General features: G+C 33.3%; 1 protein-coding gene across 7 annotated transcripts in view; it reads right to left on the reverse strand.

The window, feature by feature from the left end:
• alpha-Spec (alpha spectrin) overlaps positions 1 to 25,228 on the reverse strand; it is a 333,133-nt gene that overhangs the window by 159,426 nt on the left and 148,479 nt on the right. For all 7 annotated transcript variants that reach the window (XM_069839770.1, XM_069839771.1, XM_069839768.1 and 4 more), the window contains exons 17-20: positions 24,958 to 25,185; positions 24,696 to 24,830; positions 23,765 to 24,025; positions 23,101 to 23,298 (exon numbers count right to left, since the gene is read on the reverse strand). In XM_069839770.1, coding sequence (XP_069695871.1) covers positions 23,101 to 23,298; positions 23,765 to 24,025; positions 24,696 to 24,830; positions 24,958 to 25,185 — 822 coding nt within the window. The remainder of the gene's footprint in view (positions 1 to 23,100; positions 23,299 to 23,764; positions 24,026 to 24,695; positions 24,831 to 24,957; positions 25,186 to 25,228) is intronic.

The raw sequence follows: 25,228 nt of genomic DNA on the forward strand, positions 1-25,228 counted from the left end.
TTAACATCCTCAGAACCCACCTGGCACAAAACTTTTTTAACCCCAACTATTTCAATACTCTGCACACAATTGCTTCTAGTATTCCAACTTGGAGTGACAATTCTTTCACTGTTACGTGTTTGTCAGCCACAGCCATGTTGTTAAAGTGCTGCACATTGTCAGGTCTTCGTGCAGTGCAGGGTCTTCCACTGCAAGGAGTATCCCGAATATTGGCGTGGCCTCTTTCACAAGATAATCTGCTTGCCCACCGACTAACCATACTATGATCGACAGCTGCATCTCCATACACCTTTTTTCAACCTCTTGTGAATGTTTCCCACTGTCTCGTTCTCACAGCACAGGAACTTGATAATAGCACATTGCTTCTGACGAATGTCAAGTACAGCAACCACCTTGAAGTGTCATTGTGGCGCCACTCACGGGAACGACTTAAATTAAATTTGAATACAAGGGGGAAGGATGTATCTATGACCTCCATAAATTGTAAAGGTTTAGAATAAAAAATTAAATTTAAAAAATGTTGTGCATTACTTTTGGAGTGATATTCATAGAAGTGACCGTGGCTGATGATGCAGAATTTTGGAAAATGGGACTTATCTGGAAAACCATAAGGCATAAATCGAAAATTCTTATATCAAATTAAAGAGGAGAAAATTCTCTATTTAAATAGTTATATTTTGAAAATTCTAATTTTTCATCATTTTTTGCATTTTGTGGGTGTACATATAGGTCTACCTTAAATAACTGGCAATAATTAATATGCGAGATGTGCTACAGGGAATATAATTATTATATTAATCTAAATCCATGATCATCAGGGCCAAAATGTAGTAATTGTAAACAAGAAGAAAAACCATAATTCTGATGACAAAATATATCGTGATTTCCTGGAATTATAACCTCAAATTTTCACCAATTTTGTAATTATCTGTAAATTAACATGAATTAACATAAGCAAAATTATTTGATTATATTACAATAAAAAGAGTTATAAAAAATAAAAGAAAGGACAAAACAAAAAAATCACTACGGAGATTCGAACTCGAACTGTCAGCATAGAAGTTAAGTAGTTTAACTGCTCCATGCCAAGCATGCTGTGGAGGTATTAAAATGCTGTGTTAATTATTTTATTAATCCCTGCTGCTTTACACTCTATTGCCTAAGGAACATTCAGTAAATAATATGTTGACAGTTAAATAACTGGCAATAATTAAATTGCAAGTTGTGCTACAAGCAATATGATTACTATACTAATCTAAATCCGTGATCATCAGGGCCTAAACGTAGTAATTGTAAACATATAGAAAAACCATCATTCTGATGACAAAATATATCCTGATTTCCTGGAATTATAACCACAAAGTTTCACCAATTTTGTAATTATCTGTAAGTAACATGAATTAACATAAGCAAAGTTATTTGATTATATTACACTAAAAGAAGTTGTAAAAAATAAAAGAAAGAACAAAACAAAAAATTCACTATGGAGATTCAAAGCATGCTGTGGAGGTAGCCTAAATCAGCACTTGTATTACAGAGTTAACTAAAGCAGCGCACGGAGGTTTACGGTAGTGAACTGTGCACTCACCCGAAGGGACTTAGAAAATTTTCGCTGCTCAAGAGACCGGCTACTTTCATTTTGACCAAGTGTACATTTATTTGTCTATGCTATGTACCATATTCGCATTCATTCATACATTTATTATTATTATTATTATAATGATTATTATTATTATATTAGTCTGGTCAAAGACTACTCTGCTGCTTAGTTCCAACACGGCAGACAGGCGGCCCAAAGAGCCTCACTGTACTACTGCACAACTTCACAATGTCGCTCCCTTCTTGCGTGTGCGAGAGAGAACTGTCAATACCTTTCTAGTTTTGTACAGACTATAGTCTTTCAATTACAGGGTACCTACTGTGGCTCATTCTACTGAAGAGCAAGCTTGGCTTCATACACCTAATGTACAGTAGAATCTCGTTGCATCATTCCAGTTATCTCATTTTCACATCTTTTTCGTCTGTTTTCTTTTTTATCCCTGGAATAGTCCCATATAAACAATGATATTTTTTCTCATCTCCATCATTCCTCAAACTGTTGTTTCATTGCGTTGATCACTGAGAAATCACAGTTCTGATGCAATATTTTCCTGCATGGATAGTTTTTTCTTTTACTTTGAATTCCTTGATCTCCATTATTTTTGGACCAAGATGATGCAGAAGAAAAATGCGAACCCGAGACTGTGTCAAACTTCGCAGAGGAACACTTGATGCGAAATGTATTACACTGCTGTGATATGTAACGTGATTTGTCACCTTCCTGCAGAGTGTGAACTCTCCACATGTGTTTGGTATGATCTGTTAATATGACAAGTAGTTACTATGAAGACAGGCCTAGGATTCTATAGAGAAACGTGTTTTTATAGTACCTTATTGATAACAGTCCGATTTTTCCACACAAGAACGATGTGAAGTAAATAAAAATTAAATAATTATGAAATAGATTATGCGGTCATCTGACCTAATTTAGATTTGTCATCTTAATGCTGCAGCTTGTATAGAGTCAGCAATGCTATAGCACCAATGACAATCTCCACAGTTCAAATGTCTTTGTTCATTGTTTATGTTCAATATATGTTTACATGCTTTAATACATATAGGACAGATATCTCTGTAGGGTTACTATAAATTGAGACAAGTCTTGGGATTGTTTTCATGCGACATATAGTCCGGGCAGCTTACTTAATACCCTAAGAGTGAAACCTAACCATTTTTCCCCCATTACTACATATGCTAGAGGATTATAGTGATTTTTTAGCTCTCAGGTTGAATTTTCTTTTACCAACTTCGTTTCGAATTTCGAGTACTGACAAATACTACAACTGGCAGTTATTTTCTAACAGTTATGTTGGCAGCAATAACTTCGGTTTGCAGTAAAGTAAACTAATGGAAATGCAAGTATTTAGACTTGTGAATTAATAATTAATTACTAATACCGATATTAATATTAATAACAGTACACAATTCAGTTCTGTTGCATTGTGATTCCAATTCAACTCTATATTCAGGTAAGTGTAATTAAGTAAGAAATAGCTTATAGATCTACTTCATATGAAATATGCACGTAAATACTGTATATTTGACATTTTAATGAAATTCTTTCGTGTTTAGATTTTTATTAAATGTCCAAGAGGGAAATAGCATGGTAGAGACTTCTCCAAGATAGAATGTGCTTGTAAGTATTTTAAGTAAGCTATATATTTTGAAGTGGTGTTTTGTTTTCGGAATTCGTACTAATCATTTCACATGATCAAACTACATTTTTATTTAGAGTCCTTTCAGAATAAGAAGGCATATAAGGCAGAGCTAGTTCTGGCCAGTCTATGTGGACTAGCCAGTGACAGTGACCTGGTGTTGCCTAGTTAAATCATCGCGAGGTCTTGCTGAAGCATAGTGTATTAGTTTCTTTCTTGCGTGCACAATACTTATGGCTCGGAATGAATTTTAAGCTGTGCCATTCGATAGAACTACATATACTGAAATCAACTGTACAAGAATGGCAATTGTATGTCAACTGGTTCACGTGTTATCGCTTTAAGACTAAACAGAGATATCCACCTATAGCATAGAACATATTATGCTCTGAAGTCCCTCTCTGTAAACGAAGATAGATTCTGTTTATTTTCAAATTCAGATGTGGACTGTTTTCTCTTGTGTGATGTCTCTTGAAGGGATTGGAATTAGTTCTGGTGTTTCATCTGTTATATGCAAAAGGATAGTCCTACATTCACAAGCAAGGAGTATGGTATTTTCTGTATATAATTTTTCTAAAGGACTAGCTTATGATGCAGTGCATGTCAGTTTTTCATAAACAGAGATTCTGACTGCAGAGGCGTGTGATTTAGAAGTGCATACATTGTCTCATTTTCAAGGACAGAACAAAGAGACGATTAAAATAGGTGGTATACTTGAATTTACCTCTCCTGGAAAATAACGCAAAACAAAAATGTTAATTATTTGTACAATTTTCAGAATCGTGTATTACTTCATCGTATGATATTTGAAATATATTAGTAGTAGCCTATGTGTTAGAAGTGTCATTATAATAGAACGTGGAAAGAAGAAGAAAGCTGAGAATAACCATAGGTACGATTTTCACTTTTCATTGGAATATTATACATGATATAAGACGAAATATTGCATAAACATAAGAGATACTTGGATGATATTGTAAACATAAACACTCCTACCTCTTTTTCCATGAATTATACGAAAAGTATTAACAACATTTTTCCTTAAGGGGAGAGGATAGTAATTTTTAAAACTTTTTTCTTATTTGGTGTAAAATATTAATTTTTTGTATGTAGAGAGCTCATGGCTATAGCAACTCAACAAAATATAAATATTTTGAATAAATTATTTGGGAGGCAGATTTGAAAAAAAAAATGTACCCAATGCAGGATTTTACTAAACTCGATATATCTAAGCCATTTTTAAAGATAAATTCAAACACTATGTTACAATTTATTTGTAAAAGCACGCTCTACAAACTGTCTGTAACAGAAATTTGATATTAGTTCCTACATTTGTAAAATAAACAATTAAAATTTAATAACATTTTTTTTATTTTCTTTCTTGCAAACAGAGAGACTTATTTTTAAAATGAAATCAATTAGGGAAATTCCGTTACAGAGAAAAGTTTCCTAGTAGTCTAGAGAATGTGTATTCTAAATTTCATTCATATATCTTTAATAGCTCAAAAATTATATCGATTTTTGTCTGGCTATGTAGCGAAAAAAGTAAAGTTCCAGAAACAGCAATCAAAGGGGGTGTGATTTAATAATCCAGAGCGCAGGAACTTGAAAAATGGCGTCTCAACATCCAATAAGGGCACAGATACCCACACAATGTTATACAATGTATTCCACACACATCACAGAGTATTTTAAAGAAAAATTTGGTTTTGAAAAAAAAAATGAAGTTCCGGAAACAACAAACAAAATGGCGGTGTGATTTAAAAATCCAGAGCGCAGGAAGTTTAAAAATGGCGTCTCAACAACTGATAAGGGCACAAATACCCACAAAATATTATACAATGTATTCTACACATATCACAGAGTATTTTAAGGAAAAAAAATTGTTTTTTGAAAATTTACTCATTTTTCACCAAAAAATACCATCCTCTTCCCTTAAGAGCATTGGTAAACTTTATAAGATGAAGCAAATTAATTACATTTCACTTTTAAAATAAATATAGGCATGCTAGGAACGAGGAGATTTTATAATTCCAAAACTCAATTTCTATTTTAAAAACCTTTCGTTATATATATCACACTATACATTTTTTCTAATATACAATTTTACCTTCAACATATTAATGATATTATTGGGTTACGGTTTTCATATTCACTTCTGTATAACTACCTTCACTCGTAGGTTTATATTGCCACAAGCCATAGTGATAGAACATAGAACCCTGGACCTCTAGGTAGGTATAAGCTTGAGGATTAAATTAAATTAGATAGGCTTGATTTAACAAAGTAAAAGAAAGTAATCTTCAATTTCAATAGGAGTAATAAATTAGACCTACATATGAACAGATATGCTTATATTCTTATAGCCGGATTCTTAGCCTGAATATGGAACCCTGGACCTCTAGATATGTAAAAATTAGATAATAAAATTAAATTAGATAGACTTAGTTTAACAGAGAAAAATAAAATAATCTCCAGTTTTAGTATGAGTACTGAATTATATATGAAGACACATTATGATTATGTTGCATTATAGCCAGATACGTAACCAGAATATAGAACCCTGGACTCCTAGGTATGTATAAGCCTAGATCATATATATATATATATATATATATATATATATATAACAGATGAGCCAAGCGTGTACTAATTATGGCAGCATGTGGAAAATAACGGACACTATGCACTGCCACCGTCGAGAAATGAACTTGCAATAACCAACACTAGATGGCAGAGTACCTGAAAAGTACATAGAGTAATACGACTGTGGGATGACTTTTTTACGTCATGCCACCTGCGAATTTCTTTCTCATTGTATTGTGAGGTTATGTTATAATAACACTTTGATGTGTCGCTAAATTGCAGCATACAGAAGCTTGTTTTACCCAAATTTTTCAACACAAATAGATGACATTTTAGTATATGGCTAATATAATGTTATTTGCGTTCAATATATAATCTGTCATCATTCGATGTACGATATCTAATTGTTTTTAATTTTCAGTATACAAATACCTCACTAGCAACAATTATCACAAAATACTAAAAAGAGCAGATTTGTCTGCGTTTGTTGAATGCACATCATGATGCTCACGAAAAGGCACTAATTTATTTTGTATGCACAAGATTACAATTTTGGAATATGAAGGAAAAGCAGGTATCTGTCTTCTGAAATTTATCCGAAAGGGGAAGAATTACAACCCCCTCCCCCCAATATGTTTCCTCTTTTCTAGGCCTACATGTTTTCATTTTATAGGTGTATTCTATGATGCGATATGGAAGCAGATAAACAATAACTGTATGTTTCTCGTCCACATTAAATTCAACGTATTCATAACGTTGGCTTGATATATTGCTTCATGCAGGCTACACAGCTGGCAGTGTTTTCTTTTACAAATAAGCGGTCATACTAATGATTTTCTTTTCATCTGAACTATTGCTACAATATGCGTTTGTGTTTTTATTTGCCCTGCATGTTGTTAAATAACTACTGAACATCGTCTTTGGTTAACAAATTGGTCTAGTATTCGTTTCATATCAGACTAACGGTATTGAATTATGTCCATAACGTGGGCGAGATATTATCAGGCTGCAAAATTCGCTCTGAGTGCATTTTTTTTACACAATTTTCTAATTTTCAGCAGATTTACGATACCCTGTGTGGTTTCTCTGCCAATGCAGAGTTAATTGCAATATACGGTAATTCTGTTATTTTCCTGACACTTTTATACATCCTTTCTCATAAACGTGCTGATTTAGATTCTTTACCCTACTGTAGGTATTTTGCTCTCTACAAATCATCATTAGTCAAATGAAATAGCCTATAATAGTTGTTTGTAATGACTACTAGTAGGCAACCTCAATCCCTGCTCACCGCCTCCCTTACGAATTTCTTTCTCACTTTAATCAAATTTCCTTTATACTGGTCCTTAAATTACTGAAACTAGTGCTGATGTAGTTACGGTGATTTCTGAAATGAAAATCGTTCAATTTATAAGGGTGAAATCAAAAATAATTTTTGTAGCCTTTCCTTGTCCTTAATTGGAAATCTGAGTAACTTCATATTACAACAATATTTCTTCCTTCTTCTGCAGTTAACATAATCGCAGATGGACATTTCTAAATGAATAGTTTGTTACACAGAGACCTTTGAGACAATACTGACACTTGAAATTCTTTATATACTTCATCTACAAGAGTTAAACTAGTGCTGAGGTAGTTTCCTTCATACTCGGGTTATTCACCTTGCATACAAGAGTCTGTAACAGGTTAGGTTTGGTCAGTGCTGTCACGGTAATTTTTTTCTTGGCCATACACCCCATGCTTTGTTTTCTCCCTTGAAATATATTTTACTCTCCTCTCTCTATCTCTCCAATTGTCATTTAATTATTTTTTTAATATTAAAGAAGAAGTAAAGAAATTGTTTTGCTTTACAATTTAATTGTACAAGTTTGATTTAAAGAATACACCATGTAGTACCACTGTACATGCATACTTGTCTCGAATCTTGGAGTGTATATTTGCAGCACTTCTTGTTTTTCAACCATTATTTTATATAATTCTGGATTGCGGTGCTGAAGAGGTGGATAATTTTTGTTTATAAACATCAAACAAAATACCGGTACAGTAGGAACAGCACGAGATGATCTAAGATCTGTACAGATCTCCATGTACTAAACTTAGGCACCCATATGCCATATGGCTCCATACAGACAAAATTTTAATTTCCCCATACGATTAATTTAAAAAAATTGTAGGTTCCATACAATGTATGGCCCCATGTGGCCTCCATGACAGCACTGAGGTTGGTTAGTTTAGGCACTTTTACACCTTGCATATACAATCAACTGCATCTCCACAAAAAAAAAAAAATCCTTATAAATTGAACGGTTTTCACTTCAGAAATCACAAGAACCACTTCAGTGCTACCATCACCCAGGTTAAGTAGTTAGCAGTTAATCATTTCAAAGCTCTTGTTATATTATGAAATAGCATCACACAATGCTGCCAAAATAAATGTTCCCAGTGTTAAGATTACAGAGTGTAAATTTCACTTAGGACAGTTTTTGCTCTGGAAAATTAAAGGAAACAAACAGTATATCAAACCAGCAGCTGCGACACAAAACACCTGAAATTCGAAAGTGGTTACAAATTTTTATATTTCGTTCTTTCTTATTTGCCAGCATCAGAAGTATCAGATTTTATGCAGAGCTAATATCAGAGGCACTTCCTATTAGAGAATGTTTTGAATATTATTATAATCTGAAAAACTACATTGACACATCAACCTCCCCTCCCCGCACCTGAATTCTGGGCTTAAGCACGAAAATTTCGAAATGTACAAACTACAGATGCGGCAGAATGTTACCACAATGGTCTTCAGCATGAATTTTGTAAGATATATCCAAATATCTTCATGGTCATATAAATGTATTACAGTAAAACATATACTACATGTGAAGTATCTACTCAAAATGCGAGAAATAGAAATGGGAAGGACAGTAAAAAAAAGTGGAATGGACAAACACTAAGAAACTATTCATCTTGAATCAGTATGAACAATAGGACACTTTTCTTTTTGTGCCAGTGGTATAGAATATGAAATTTAGTTGTATCAATAAGTTTTTCGAGTTTAGCATTAATTGCTTTAAGTATTTATTGTCCCCCTGTTGGGAAGATGGAATTACTTTCTTTGAAACTTGATGAAATTTTATTATACTAAGGTACAATAAAATTCAAAATAATCACTGCAGGTCATTTTAAAATAAATCTGTGGGATGTAAATTATTTCTTAATTTATTAGGAACATAAAGGTATTGTTACAAGCGACAGAAAGAATAATTTTTATCTTAATGATTTAATGTAGGATGATTATTTCGGGAATTGTTATGCTCTAAATTGTGAGGATATTTTAATACTTTTTTAAAATATAAATTCAGAATATGTTTCCAATTAGTCTTAAAAAGAGTAATTCAGAGAGACAGAGGCCTCAGCATATTTGACACATGCCAGAATTATTAAATATGAAAAAAAGAGTTCTTGCACTAACATATTGTTTATAAAGTAACCAAATCTTAAGAAATACAGTATATGTACCGGTTTTCTATATAAAGGCATAGGAGTGAATATAAATCTGTTTTAAGGAATTCATATTTAATATTCCTGCTATAGGAACATGGCAAAATAAATACAACGCAGCATGGAAGCTAATTCAACTCTTTATCGAATATTGTTGATATGTTATGAAGGTAGACCGAATCATACAATATGTTGTTGTTGTTTGTTGTTTTCTAATGCCAGGCGTTTGACAATAAAATCATTTGACCTCTTGCACTCCAATATTTTTCAAAGATATATTTTTCAAACACTTTGTCATGAATAGGCACTGAAGCACAGATTTTGAGGTGTTCCGAATCCATTTGTTGGTTTGAGTTGCACAATGGGCAGTTAGGGGACTGATATATTCCAATTCTATGCAGGTGTTTGGCCAAACAATCATGGCCTGTTGCCAATCTCAATGCAGCTACAGATGATTTTCGTGGTAAATCGGGAATTAACTGTGGATTTTGATGCAGAGAGTTCCATTTTTTCCCTTGGGATTGAGTTATCAAATTTTGTTTGTTGAAGTCTAAGTATGTAGATTTAATATCTCTCTTCACAGAGTAATACGTAGATTTAGTAACAGGTCTGTAAGTAGCAGTGCTGCCCTTCTTTGCTAAAGCATCCGCATTCTCGTTTCCCAGGATTCCACAATGGGATGGTATCCATTGGAATACAATTCTTTAATTGAGTGATAATAATTGATAATTGAGTGATAATCATACAACATAAATGTATAAATAGGACGAATATTAATAGATTAATTTCAATGTATGTAGTATCAAAACTGAAAGCAGTAACTAGTCTATGAACAATGTCTTAACAAGTATAAATAAAATGGACTCTTGACAATACACAAATTTGGCTTCAGTAATAACTAGGACTTCAAGGAATTTATGGTCTGGCAAAACTCTGAATAGTCACCATTGTCGTACTAAGCGCAATTAAAAAGTATTTTTTTCCCCACCCATTACATATGATTGCTTTTTTTAAGTCCCGGTAATAACATTATTAAATTAATTATCCCACATATTTGGGTGGTGCCTTTCTTTGTTTCTGACATAATTTATGAGCGTTTCTCTTTTACACTTCAATAGAGAAATACAACTTTCAGTGGACAATGAATGTGTTACTCTAATGGAACTCTAAGAACCACAGCATTAATGTTTTCTTTTTTTCTTTCATGCCCTTTAGTGTTTGTTGCAGATAACATCATGCTATTGAATAATTATACATGCACCTTTCTAATAAAATTGGCATATATTTCTCTGGTCTCAGAAGTAAAATTAAATGTATAATAGCTTCTCGGTGTAAAATATTTACTGAAAATTATTGTAGGATATAAATAGAAATCCCACATCTCAGGCAAGGTTATTCATGGATGACTGTATAATATGTAAAAAAATTAGTGATAAATCTCATATCACTGCCTTGCAAAACTAGCTTGACGTTCTTGAAAAGTTGTTGTTTTCTAATGCCAGACGTTTGACAATAAAGTCATTTGACCTCTTGCACTATAATATTTTTCAAAGATATTATCATGACCAGCCACTGAAGCACAGATTTTGAGGTGTTCCGAATCCATTTCTTGGTTTGAGTTGCATAATGGGCAGTTAGGGGACAGATATATTCCAATTCTATGCAGGTGTTTGGCCAAACAATCATGGCCTGTTGCCAATCTAAATGCAGCTACAGACGATTTTCGTGGTAAATCGGGAATTAACTGTGGATTTTGATGTAGAGAGTTCCATTTTTTCCCTTGGGATTGTGTTATCAAATTTTGTTTGTTGAAGTCTAAGTATGTAGATTTAATCAATCTTTTCACAGAGTAATACGTAGATTTAGTAACAGGTCTGTAAGTAGCAGTGCTGCCCTTCTTTGCTAAAGCATCTGCATTCTCGTTTCCCAGGATTCCACAATGGGATGGTATCCAATGGAATACAATTCTTTTATTGAGTGATATTAATTGAGACAGCATTTTAGTTATTTCTGCTGTTTGAGATGAAGGTTGTGTTTAGAGACAATTGATAGAATAGCTGCTTTGGAGTCTGACAATATAACTGCATTTTTAAATTTATTGATGTGGCATAGAAGATTCCTGAGACTTTCACTTATTGCAATGATTTCAACATCAAAACTTGTTGTTCCATATCCAAGAGATCTATAAAGTGAGAAGAGACAGCACGTAACACCTGCACCGGCACCTTGTTCTCTGGAGATCAAGGATCCGTCGGTGTATAAATGAAGCCAGTTTTGTGGAGGGTACCTAATATTAATTGTCTCTAAAGACAATTGTTTCAGTATTTCAGTGTTTACTTCCGATTTCAGTATTTCTTCTGTCAAAATTTAGATTATATTCTATATTTAATAGAGTTAAAGGGTTTGGTTTAATTTGTAAGTTTTCTTTTAAATTCGGGATATTGATTTTCTGTTTTAATTCTTGAACAATGGATATGAAACTTTTTTGAGTTTTCAATCTACAGAGAGGACTGTATGAATGCCAATTTTCCTGGTAATCTGATAAGTTTTTCATATTGAATCAGTGCGTTTTCTTCTATTGTCATTTTGATACTGTTAATATTAGTGAGGAATCTCATAGAATCTATTGGAGTTGTTTTGATTCCACCAGTAACGAGCCTGAGAACTTGGTTTTGAACATATTCTATTTCGTTTATGAAAAGTGAAGTAATTATAATTTCTCCACAGTATGTCAGCACTGGCTGTATAAATATTTTGTATGTAGTGATCAAACTATTTCTAGAGCATCCCCATTTCTTTCCTGCTAGTCTTTTTAGAAGGGAGAATCTTTTACGAGCTTTTTCAGAATTGTATTTCAAATGGTTGCTCCAAGTTAACTCACTATCGAAAATAACTCCAAGATATTTGGATTCATAAGTCCTAGGAAGGTGTTGGCCATTGTATTGGATATTGAATTCTCTTTCTTTTTTACAGAGTGAAAATATTTGGTAGTTACTTTTGCTTAAATTGAGTGTCATCAAATTTGATGTATTCCATTCATGTAGTTGATTTAGAGCTTTAAGAGCAGAATTTTGAATTTTGTCTCTATGTCTGTAAGATCCGGAAGTCCACAAAACTATATCATCTGCAAATAGTGCTGTTTTCATGTTTGATTCCTATAATAGGGAGGGTAAGTCATTTATATAAATATTGAATAAAGTTGTGCATGAGGACAGCGCCCTGAGGTAGTCCTCGATATGTTTGTCTATAACTAGAAAGTGAGTTATTGAATTTAGTGGCAATGAATCTTTGACTAAAGAATTCTGATATCCATCGGAACATATTGCTGGAGATACGTAATTTTTGGAGTTTTAGTAATAATTTATTTCTCCAAACAGAGTCATATGCTAGCTGAAAGTCAATAAATATTGCCAAGGTATATTCTTTCTTGTTAAAACTGTCTTTTATTTCTTGGCCGAGGCATATGACTTGTTCACTGGTAGAGTGTAGTTGTCGAAAGCCGGCTTGTCTTGGTGATAAAAAATTTTGGGATTCTAAATACCAAGTTAATCTGTTCGAGATCATGGACACCATGGTTTTTGCTATCATGCTTAATAATGCTATTGGTCGATAACTATTAACATCATGAGCAGGTTTCCCATTTTTGTGAATTGTACAATGATTGCTTTTTTTCAAGCTGCAGGAATTGAGGTGTTCCATGATAAATTGAAAATGGATAAAAGTACAGACTTGGCTTTTTCCCCCAGATGTTTAAAAAATTCGGAATGAATGTTGTCGGGGCAAGGAGATTTCTTGGTTTTTAAATTTTGTATAGCTAGAGTTAATTCTTTGGAAGTAAAATTTTGATGAAATATTTCAGGTTTTGTGATATTGCTAGTAATATTGGTTTTATTATTTTTATGTAATTCTCTTTTGATAAATTTGTCAGATTTTTTGATATTGGAATGTAATCTGTGAGAGTTTGAGTAGTGTTTATTAAATGCGTTTGCTATATCTCTACTATCTGTTAGCGTTTTGTTATTATGAATAATAGGTTGGCTAGTATTTTCCTGCGTATTGGAAATATTCTTCAGAAATTTATATGTTTTAGCGCTATCGGTTCTGTAATTAATATCTTCAATAAATTTATTGAAACTGTTCTTTTTTGCTGTTATGATTGCTTTTTTAAGAATGGCAGTCTTCTTCCTCCAATCTTGAGTATCTTTTGGTGTTTTGCTATGTTCTGCTTTGGTTCTTGCTTTATCTCTATCTTGTTTCAATAAATTCAGGTTTTCTGTCCAGAATGTGTATTTTTTTGGTTTGCCTCGTGGAATGTGCTTTTTTTGCAATTTTAAGAAGAGATTCACAGAAATATTTGTTCAATCTATCTGAGTTTGTACTTTCCATTAGTGGTGTGTTGAGCTTGAGGTGTTCGTCGAGTTCTGTTGTAAATAGTTTCCAATTCGCTTTCTTAAAGTTCCATGTTGTTTTGTTATTGTAGGGTTCTTTTCTTCGGTTTTGGTGAAGATGGATAGAAGCAATGATGACTCTATGGCCAGATCCAGGGTCTTCAATTATTTTTTTCTTGGTTTCGTGATGGATATCCGATGTTACTAGTAATAAGTCTGGATTTGTACCAGAACCAGAATAATGAATGAAAGTAGGGGGATCTTCTTTTCTGTAGACAAGTTCTGCGGTTGTAGTATTTAGGAGGTCCATGATCATTTTTCCAGGTTGGTTTACATGATCGTAGCCCCAAAGTTGGGAGTGGGCGTTAAAGTCACCAATTATGATAGTTTTAGGTTGTATATCAAACAAAGTTAGATCAAGGGGATTATTAGGTGGGTTATAGGCACTGTAGATTTTGAAATGTTGTTGATTTTTCCATACTTCAATTTTTATCAGTTCTAATTTGTCTTGATTATCCATTCTTTTATGATTTGAAAATTGGAGTGAAAATGGCAAGTTGTAGCTGATTTAAGTGAACACATATTTTAACGTTTTGGTGGCTACTTCATTCACACACAACCCCCAGAATGTCTGGAGGACTACACCTGCTGTTGTGCTGTTGGTCGACGGGTCCATTGGACCTAGCTGGGAGTTCTTGTTGATTACCAGCTTTTCCTCCTTAAGCCACTGGAGGACGATTTTAGTACCATAGCAGGTCAGCACTAGGAACAGAAAAGTAGAAAGACGAAGGAAAGGGAAATGAACCCCTAGGCCTTGAATGCTCTAATGCTGTCAGGGTCGAAGTAAATAAGAGTTCAGTCAGAGGACTGGATAGGAAAGGGTAAAGAGGGAATTAGGTATTGGATAGAGGAAAATTATACCAAATTCAGTCATTAACTCATCAAGCTGATCAGTGCTAATTGATGAGTAGCCCCTCCCTTTAGTTCAGCTTGTAAAATTATGCTTACTAACAGCTGCACCACGGGAAGGTAGGGATAGGGTATTTGTCCAGGTTGGTTCCTTAAAGCCTTCAATGGGAAGGATTAATGGCTCTCCCCCCTGTATCCGACAGATACCCTTTTGCAGCCATTGAAAAGTGGACTATAACAAATAAAATTAAAATCAATGTGAGGAAAAGTAAATCAATATGTTGTTGTTTTCTAATACCAGGCGTTTGACAACAAAGTCATTTGACCTCTTGCACTCCAATATTTTTCAAAGACATTATCATGGTCAGCCACTGAAGCACAGATTTTGAGGTGTTCCGAATTCATTTCTTGGTTTGAGTTGCACAATGGGCAGTTAGTAAATCAATATGTATCCTTCCGTAAAACACAAAAATAAATTCGTCTCACATACCAATTAAATGGATCAGCAGTGCCACAATAAACACTTAGGTACTGTACAGTATATATTTTAGTAACAAACTGGTTGATATAAGTTACCAATATTACAAGGATAGCCTGGAAAGCACTACATTTCTTTATGCATATTCTTAAAAAAAGCTAACCGAAAGTCAAAAGAATTAATGTACATAACCCATGTTTGGTCCACTGCTGTGGAGTAATGGTAGGCACATCTGACCGTGAAATGAGTGGGCCCGGGTTCAAATCCTGATTGGGGCAAGTTACCCGGTTGAGGTCTTTTCCGAGATTTTCCCCAATCGTAAGGCGAATGTCATGTAATCTATGGCGAATCCTCGACCTCATCTCGCCAAATATCATTTCACTATCACCAAGCCCAATAAGGCTAAATAACCTAGTAGCTGATACAACATCGTTAAATAATCAATTTAAAAAAAAAAGTCAGATAAGCAGAGGAAGTTACAAAAGCTTGTGGTGGCGAAGAATTTAAAGTTTCCGTGATGTTCAAGAAAGGAAAGTACTACAAATGGCAGGAAAGGTGGATAGCCTATATTGGTGCATTCATCACATGACATTACACAGGAGATATCACCACATATGGTTGTAAATAACCGTGGATATTTTAAATCTGAATGTGTATTTTAGTGTAATCAAGTGTTGCTTTGTATAATAAGAACTATAGGCACAGTGTATAAATCTCGATATGCATTTGAAAAAAAATAGTAATCAACTTGACACAAATGTTCGTGTGTCACAATATAATTCGTAATATTTTATTTGTTACTGATACTGTTATTTTTATTAAAGTATGTCAGCAGTTACATGTACTACACAAGAGTCTTAATTCTTTGGAAAACAACTGAATGCATTTATGTCATTTGGCACAATAATATGAACATTTTTCCATTTTGGTAATAAATTAAGTGGCAAGAAAATGTTCATGTGTCATATCATATAATATTTAATATTTTTACATTATTAATTATTCCTTTTCATTAAGAATTTGTGTTTGTATGTTGGAATGCTTACGTTAAAAGACAGTGATCTCTCTTTCATGAACTGCTAAGTATTTAATTAAATATCCTACGAATATCATAGTTACTTCGAAAATGTTATGTGTGTCACTATGGAATGACCCATCAGTATTGTTACAAATTACAAAACTTGAAACTGTTAGAATGGGATCAGGAGTAGTGATAAAAAATGTAATGTTGTAGGCCTACATCAACATGACTATTTTAATCCAGTTTCCAATAGTTTTTAAGGTTTGTAGACCTTTTGAGGTAAACAGTATTGAAAATATGAATATCAAACAATAGATGCAGAGTGACAATAAGTATGTACTGCAAACTATTACAAGAATTTTTAGTTGACTTATTTGAGAGTATACCAAAACTTATAAGATGTTCATTTATCGCTACTCAACAATACACCTATTTGCGACATCTGAAAGAATATCTACCTCAAAATGAATGTATTGTAGTTTGTGATTTCTCTGATTATATGGTTCATGATACTATTGCTATTCATCTATTCCATTGCTTCATGATTGACTTCTTAAAACAAACTACCTCGAAAACCTGAAAAGCTTCTCTACTTTTCAGACGAAGCAGCATCACAGTACAAAAATAAGTCCAACTTCCTTAATCTTTGTCATCATGAGAAATAATTTAACATTAAGGCTTGAGTGGAATTTTTTTTCGCATCCTTACATGGGAAGAATGCATGTGATGGTGTGGGAGGAACGGTAAAATGTTTAGCAGAGGAAAAGATTCTGAAGAGTAGGTTACAATCAGCAAACACAATAAAGGGTGGGTACTCAACAATTTTAGTTATAGTCCTGTAAATGAGACCAGAGTTTTCGTTAAAACCTACTAATTTTCAGAGAAATTAAGTATAAAATAAAGATAATAGTTTATGATGTGGATATCAACGACAATGTCAGCTTTGTTGCATGCTAATACTGGAATTAACGATGAATAGGCAGGTTGTTTATTAGGAGTAGAAGACAATGAAGTAAAAAGTTCTTTGGAACCACATGGATCTTCTCCGCCCTTCAAATATCCCCAATTTTCTGATGTTTGTTGTGCACAAAATTGCGGTATTGACCAAAGTGGATTCTACAACAAGAACAGGAAGACTTTATTGGCTAACAGAATCTGAAAATCAAAGAGGAAACAAGAATTCTTTTAAAATCAACAGAGAAGGAATGAGAGGTTTGATAGTAGAAGTGCATATCAAATTGAAGCTTGTGATATTCCTTTTAAAAGGGGTGTAAAAAACACTATAGAGCTTACAGAATCAGAAATATTCAAGATTGAAAGTGTTACTGTAAACGAAAAAAAGGTGTTTTGCAGATTATAAAAATGAATTCACATCAAAACCTAAGAAGATGCAATTTTTTCTAAATTTAATTTAGATCGTTGTGAAGAATGATTCCTGAAAGTTTAATTAAAATTCACGGTGATCAGGTTGAATTTTTTAATTTTTTGACTGGTTTGGCATGGAATGATCCTTATAATTTTTTTAGTAGGTTATTTTACGACGCTTTATCAACAGCTTAGGTTATTTACTGTGTGAATGAGATGAAGGTGATAATGCCAGTGAAATGAGTCCGGGGTCCAACACCGAAAGTTAGCCAGCATTTATGCATATCGGGTTGAGGGAAAACCCTAGAAAAAATCTCAACCAGGTAACTTGCCCCGACCAGGAATCAAACCCGGGCCACCTGGTTTCATGGCTAGACACACTAACCGTTACTCCACAGGTATGATCCTTATAGTAGGTCTTATTTATAGTTCAGTCTTTATTTACACGTACTCCTAGATTTATTGCATTAAAGTAACCTTAATTTTACATTCATTTTAATGCTGTAATTATTGTAATGTTATTGTACATTATATAGCACTGCCACCAGGAATATACCTAAGGTTGCCAGATGTTCCGATATGGCAGACATTCTCGATTTTCAGGAAATTTTCCCGTGTCCCAATCATGCCTGCCGCCACAGGACACAGAATGTATCTTTTTTTTTTTTAAGATATTACCCATTCCTAAGCGAAACTGAAATTAGTGCATGACATGAAACAAATACACCATGCACCTTGTTCAGACTTGAGGGATATGCAAATTTAAGGGATTACTTTCCTCCCACTTGAAGTTTGTATTTAGATATTTTATATATAAATGTTACTTAAGAAAAATATATTTTTATATTAAATTATCACATTAGATGACACAGTATTATAAATTATAACAAATATAAATATCCATTCAAGTGTTGAAAAAGTAATTGTTTAATTAACCTATACATACATAGGCTACACTGTATTAATTATAATTAATACATTATCATAAAGTGCAGTAAGATGTCTCTCTCTGAAATTTTTAAAATCTGGCAATCCTACGTATACCCAATTACAGTGCTAATATATAACTGCATACCGTGCACATGTAAATTTATTTTTATTTCCAAGAATTATCTTTATAACCTGTGGTCCACGATCGATCATCCTTGTAGAGTTCCTGGCCTTACGAATTAAGTTTGGGTGCCCCTGCCCTAAACATAGTAGTATTGCACATTTTGGAGTAATACTGTATATACACAATACAATGTAATTTTATCGTCATAGTTCAAATTTAATGTTAATAAGTTCTGTCATTTTGGCTGTCTTACAGTCAAGAAAAAACTGTAAAATAATGCAGGCCTAATAATTATAGACATAAAGCTTCCTTCCAATGCTGATTGCTTAACTCAACCATAGACTATTTAATGTTAACATCATATTAAATGATAGCAATTACAGCATATTGTGGTGTAGCCTATAAAAATAGTAATAATGGATATACCGGTAAGAGGGAAGGGATATTTTTTGGTAATGGATTAGTATATTTTATAATATTATTAACTATATATTGTTAAAGTACCTAGTAATTACCGTAATATGTATATTATATAATACTGTAAACGAGACAATATCACAGGCTGCAAACTAGATTATTCTTGTTTCTGTATAATTATACAACATGTAAGTATGAAATAAACAAGTCTACCACTGCTTGGGTTAGGATAGGATTACTTATATATTGTAAGCAGGCTATATGCACAAATTTTCCAATATACTACTATCATAACTAAATAGGTAATATTAACATTAATTTTCATACGTTTTTGTGGTGCAAGTATAACAAAACTCCAACAACATATAATTATGAACGTCAAATTCTCTTTTTATTTTATTTATTTTTCAGTGTTGTTGTTGTTTTCTAATGCCAGGCATTTGACAATAAAGTCATTTGACCTCTTGCACTCCAATATTTTTCAAAGATATTGTCATGGTTAGCCACTGACACACAGATTTTGAGATGTTCTGAATCCATTTCTTGATTTGAGTTGCACAATGGACAGTTAGGAGACTGATATATTCCAATTCTATGCAGATGCTTGGCCAAACAGTCATGGCCTGTTGCCAATCTAAATGCAGCTACAGACGATTTTCATGGTAAATCGGGAATCAACTGTGGATTATGATGCAGAGAGTTCCATTTTTTCCCTTGAGATTGTGTTATCAAATTTTGTTTGTTGAAGTCTAAGTATGTAGATTTAATAAATCTTTTCACAAAGGAATATGTAGATTTAGTAACAGGTCTGTAAGTAGCAGTGCTGCCCTTCTTTGCTAAAGCATCCGCATTCTCTTTTCCCAGGATTCCACAATGGGATGGTATCCATTGGAATACAATTCTTTTATTGAGTGTTATTAGTTGAGAGAGCATTTTATTTATTTCTGCTATTTGAGATGAAGGTGTGTGTCTAGAGACTATTGATAGAATAGCTGCTTTGGAGTCTGACAATATAACTGCATTCCTAAATTTATTGATGTGGCATAGAAGATTCCTGAGACTTTCACTTATTGCAGTGATTTCTCCATCAAAACTTGTTGTTCCATATCCAAGAGATCTATAAAGTGAGAAGAGACAGCACGTAACACTTGCACCTGCACCTTGTTCCCTGGAGGTCAAGGATCCATCGGTGTATAAATGAAGCCAATTTTGTGGAGGGTACCTAATATTAATTGTCTCTAAAGACAATTGTTTCATTATTTCAGTGTTTACTTCTGATTTCAGTATTTCTTCTGTTAAATTTAGATTATACTCTATATTTAATAGTGTTAAAGGGTTTGATTTAATTTGTAAGTTTTCTTTTATTCGGGACGTTGATTTTCTGTTTTAATTCTTGAACTATGGATATGAAACTTTTTTGAGTTTTTAATCTACGGAGAGGACTGTATGAATGCCAATTGTTTCCTGGTAATCTGATAAGTTTTCATATTGAATCAGTGCTTTTTCTTTCTATTATCATTTTGATGCTGTTAATATTAGTGAGGAATCCCATAGAATCTATTGGAGTTGTTTTGATTCCACCTATTTTTCAGTGTTTAGTCCCTTATTTCCCATTGTTCTTTAGATTTATCATCGGTAAAATATCAATTAACGGATAAATTATGTTATACACTCAGTTGATAAAATAAATAATATTCACGACAAATATATGTAAAAACAGAAGAGATAACGAATCACAATATTCCTGACCGATAGCAATATGACAGCAGGGTCTACGTATTCTAGTTACATTGGCTTAGTCACTGGCAGAGACTGAATTCTATTCAATAGAAAGGTGTACTTTATCTTATCTCTTCGCTTTGCCCACCTGACAACTATAATTAGCTGCCTTGTTCCGAACTTGTCAAGGTCATATAGGCCAATAATATATTCATCCATGGTCATCAGTTGTCGACAATACATACAAACGAAATAATCGATATAGACCGACCAGATCGGTTCCGAGTTCGTGTATTTCGTGATGGTGTTGGTCATTGTGTCATCTGTTGACTATTATTGAACTACATCAAGTCGGCCCTGAATTGCAAGAATTGCTAATCATCAAACCTATATAAAGGGCTTATCTGTTATATATATGATCTCGGGTATAAGCTAGAGAATAGAATTAAATTAAATTAAATTATATAGGCTTCATTTAACAGAGGAAAAATAAAATACTTTTCAACTTCAATATTAATACTAAATTACGTTTCTACAGATATGTTTACGTTTTATTATTGCTAGATTCGTAGGCTGTCTCTGCAAACAAACTGTGCCTCTTCTTTCCTCTGGAGAAATAAACAATAATAAATTCAACTTTGCTGAACAAGGAAGTCTGAGGCAGAATTAAGACATTCTTTACCAGACATTAGCAAAGTAAATTTCTACAGATCTGTCACTTTATTTCGCAAGTTAGTGACTCCAAGATCTACTGATCTGTGAAGTGAAGTAATAAAAATTGGGATGAAAATTACTTCAGTAAGAATAATTATATTTAAACATTACACACAATGAAGAAACATATCTCGACCCACTCGCTCGCTGCAACCGATATTTTCTGTCCTTATCTGTTGTCTCTGTCATCCATGTCTCGTGCACCATGCACCGTGTGACAACGTTGTACTGCCGCTAGCATTCAATTGACTTAGGCCATATGCCTTCTTATTCTGAAACTGCTATAGGTTAGGTCTCGTGAATTTTAAATTGTTTAGTTAAAGCAATGAATTTCATGTTCCTAGACAAAATAAATTTTAATATTAGATCATACTAATCCTAATTACTAACATAATATTCGAGAAGTCCAGGAGGAAAATATATTATTTTATAATTTACTGAATCATTTAGAAAACATCTCGCAACATAAAGATGAGATGTGGTAAATAGGTAAGACATTGTTATTGTTATTGTTGCTATTTATTATTATTATTATTATTATTATTATTATTATTATTTCAGTACTGTGATTTTTCCTTCTTTGGTGATAACTGGTATTAGTTGGTAACACTGAAGAGATGGCGAAATTAGACTTTTAGGAACTACACTTACATGATCCTCACTATAGCATAGGCTTTAGTTGTGACGCAATGCAACAATACAGGATAATGGAAACCTACCTATTTTAAACAGTAGTATTAATTTTATGAGAATGGATTTGTTGCTTCTGAATGTATCAAGAATCTCGGTTTATGATTTTAACATATGTCACTTCTGTCTAAATTGCCAGTAACAATCAACATCTCTTACGGAATTGAGAACTAATTTCTAGAGAGTACGTAATCACTAGCCAACAGAAAATGCATAACTTGGTATAATGATGGTGTGGAAGGTGATAAAACTCCACCCTTTATTACAAGTTAGCGATTCTGACAGTATGATGTTACATTATTTCAGGTAATTATTAAAAATTAAATGCACTGATTATGTGGATATTTCGTCCTTAAATTTTGTAGGGAACAGTGGGATGTGTTCATAATGCTGTGTTATGTACTGTACGTGTAAATATGGCAATTTCTGTTTCCCAGTATTACTATTTTTGTTCTCCATTACCCAAAAAACACACTGGATTGAGAGAAACTAGGAAAATATTACAAACAACAATATTACACAACAAACTGCTATTAAATAAGAAATATTTATGTACGGAGAATGCCTTATGTTCAAAATTTGGAGAGAAAAACAAAAGTAGCACTTTTTAGATGGGAGATTGTTTATAATTACATTGAAGAATCTTTCATAAAATGGGAATGGTCGCAAGAACATTCTCTGAGTCATTAAGACGTCATGTCAAAGAGCACTTGCTGTTACGTAGGACTCGACCCATCAAAGAACAAAGAGATTTGAGCAGATTATACTTGGCATTCAAGCAATTTGTAAATATTAACCATTTTAAATGCATACCTACAATTTGCACATTATTATGTTGACAATATAATGTATCCATTTCCCAACACTTTATTTATTTTGGAAATCTCTTTCATGCAATTTGGCCTAGCAATTCTCCAACTTGTATTCTTCCTGTATAAGACAGACATAAAAAAAAAAAAAATAAATAAATAATCTGAGCTTCAGCTTCATGAGTATAAAACAATGTTTACCTCTATTTGTGTCTGAATCTTAAGGGCAGCTTCAGTTTGTCCTAAGCTCATTAACTGCATGGCTATTTCATTCATCTCAGCCAGACGAACTTCATTTGCTTTAAGATCAGCCTGGAAATCATCGAACTTTTTCTGCATAACCTCCACTTGTTCCAAATCTTCACCTACATCAGCAACCTGCACTTCTGCATAGTTCTCCTGAAAATAAATTTACGGCATAAGAATCAGTAAATTAACATTACACAAAATTAGTTGGCTGGCTCATATGTTGGGAATAGATTCAAATACAGCCTAATACAATGTTAGTAACTCATTACCCCTCACAACAGGACAGACGAAAATAATGCGCACTGAATTTCAACATGAACAGGATATAAACTACAAACTTTACCTGCAATCTTTTGTATCGGGAATCCTAAACCTTAAAATTCATAATTGGGTTTGAACATAGACATCTTAAAACTAAAGCTAAACACAGAAAGTACTTAGCCATCAAAGATGACAGACTTCCACAACATAGTATAGATTATTATTTTATGTGGCATTTAATTAATCTAAATAGGACATGAGAACAATAATACATGTACACATTTTCTATTACAATTCTACTTTTGCATTTACAAATAAATATTACATGACTTGTACCTGAACTGCTAAGATTTACCTTATCTTTAATCCATGTAGCAAGTTCAGCTGCTTCACGAACCAGGACGTATGCTTTGACAGTCTCATTCAGTTTGTTCTGTCTCTCCCTGGCGAGGGCCAAGAGCTGATCATACTGGGCCTGGATCTGATTCTGTCGAGCTGCTATGGAATTCTTGTCAGCTAAATTCTGTTGTGATGCTGACAAGCCTGCTTCAATCTTTTTCACATATGCTGCTGGCACAAAACCTTGACGGTCGTTTACTTCGACCTTCCACCAGTCCTGCAGCAAATCATAGCGAACATATCCTTTTATGCACTGTATCAAATATACATTAGAATTTTAAAATTTGATGAATACTTTCTAAAGCAGTAATAGCTACATTTGCCTAAAATGGCAAAATAGTCCATATTGTATGAATCCAACATCACTTTTTAAATAATGTCTGCATTTCTAAAAATAAATTAACAGTATCTCTCAGAGTCTAATGTTTATATGGCATCATAATTTTGCCAACTGAAAATTGGTGTTCAGAATGTTATTCATTACAATAAACTAACTTTGAGACAGTAAGCACCAGTGCCTGCAAATTTTAAATAATAGCTCATTCTTAGCAAATGATATCCTCTCCCTTGCAAGTTTTAATAAAAGTATGCTCTGCCTACCTATATTTAATTTCAAAATTCTTTTGTATCATTCAGCATGATGATGCTACTACCTGAAGTGAAAAGTGGCCATTTACCAAGCTCACATACTGGTTTAAATTTATCACATGTACTTTGAGAGAACATATGTAAATACCCAATTATTTTTTAATACTGTATATATCTGCACGAAAAGAGAGTTACCTCATTTCGTTTCTTGCTTCAAACTTGTTCTTTAAATGAATGAATGAATGAATGAATGAATAAATAAATAAATAAATGACTAAATGAAAAGATAAACAAGATACCTTGTTATTGGAGTTTAGGAGAGTAAGAACATCTCCCTTCTTCATGGATACTTCACGCGGTGATTTCTCTGTATAGTCATACAGGGCCATTACACACTCTTTACCTGAGACGTCAATAACAGGGGTTTCTTGTTGCTGAAAATTAAAACAAAATTATATGAAGGATCACAAATTAAATATTAATATGAAGTCTCATTAATTAAATATTAAAATTAGCTCCTCATAAAGTGGTCTATTAAATCAATGGTTTCAATATACTCACTCTGCATGATTGTGCTTGCTCCCGGAGAGCACAAATGGTGTTACCAAAAGCCTCCAGATCAGATACAAGAGCTTCATGTTTCTTCAAAAGAGCTTCACCAGAATCCTCGTCCTTTCCATAATCTGTATTGCACACAATTGGTTCTTTTTCCTTCATCCATGATTCAGCTTCATTGGCGTCAGCAAAATATTGGTGTGCTTGCAATGAATCTTCCAGATCTTGCTTGCGCTAAATAAATTAGTTTATAAGATCGTCAAAAGGATGAAAATGA

The sequence above is a fragment of the Periplaneta americana genome, chromosome 11, assembly GCF_040183065.1.
Source record: "Periplaneta americana isolate PAMFEO1 chromosome 11, P.americana_PAMFEO1_priV1, whole genome shotgun sequence".
Classification (NCBI taxonomy): domain Eukaryota; kingdom Metazoa; phylum Arthropoda; class Insecta; order Blattodea; family Blattidae; genus Periplaneta; species Periplaneta americana.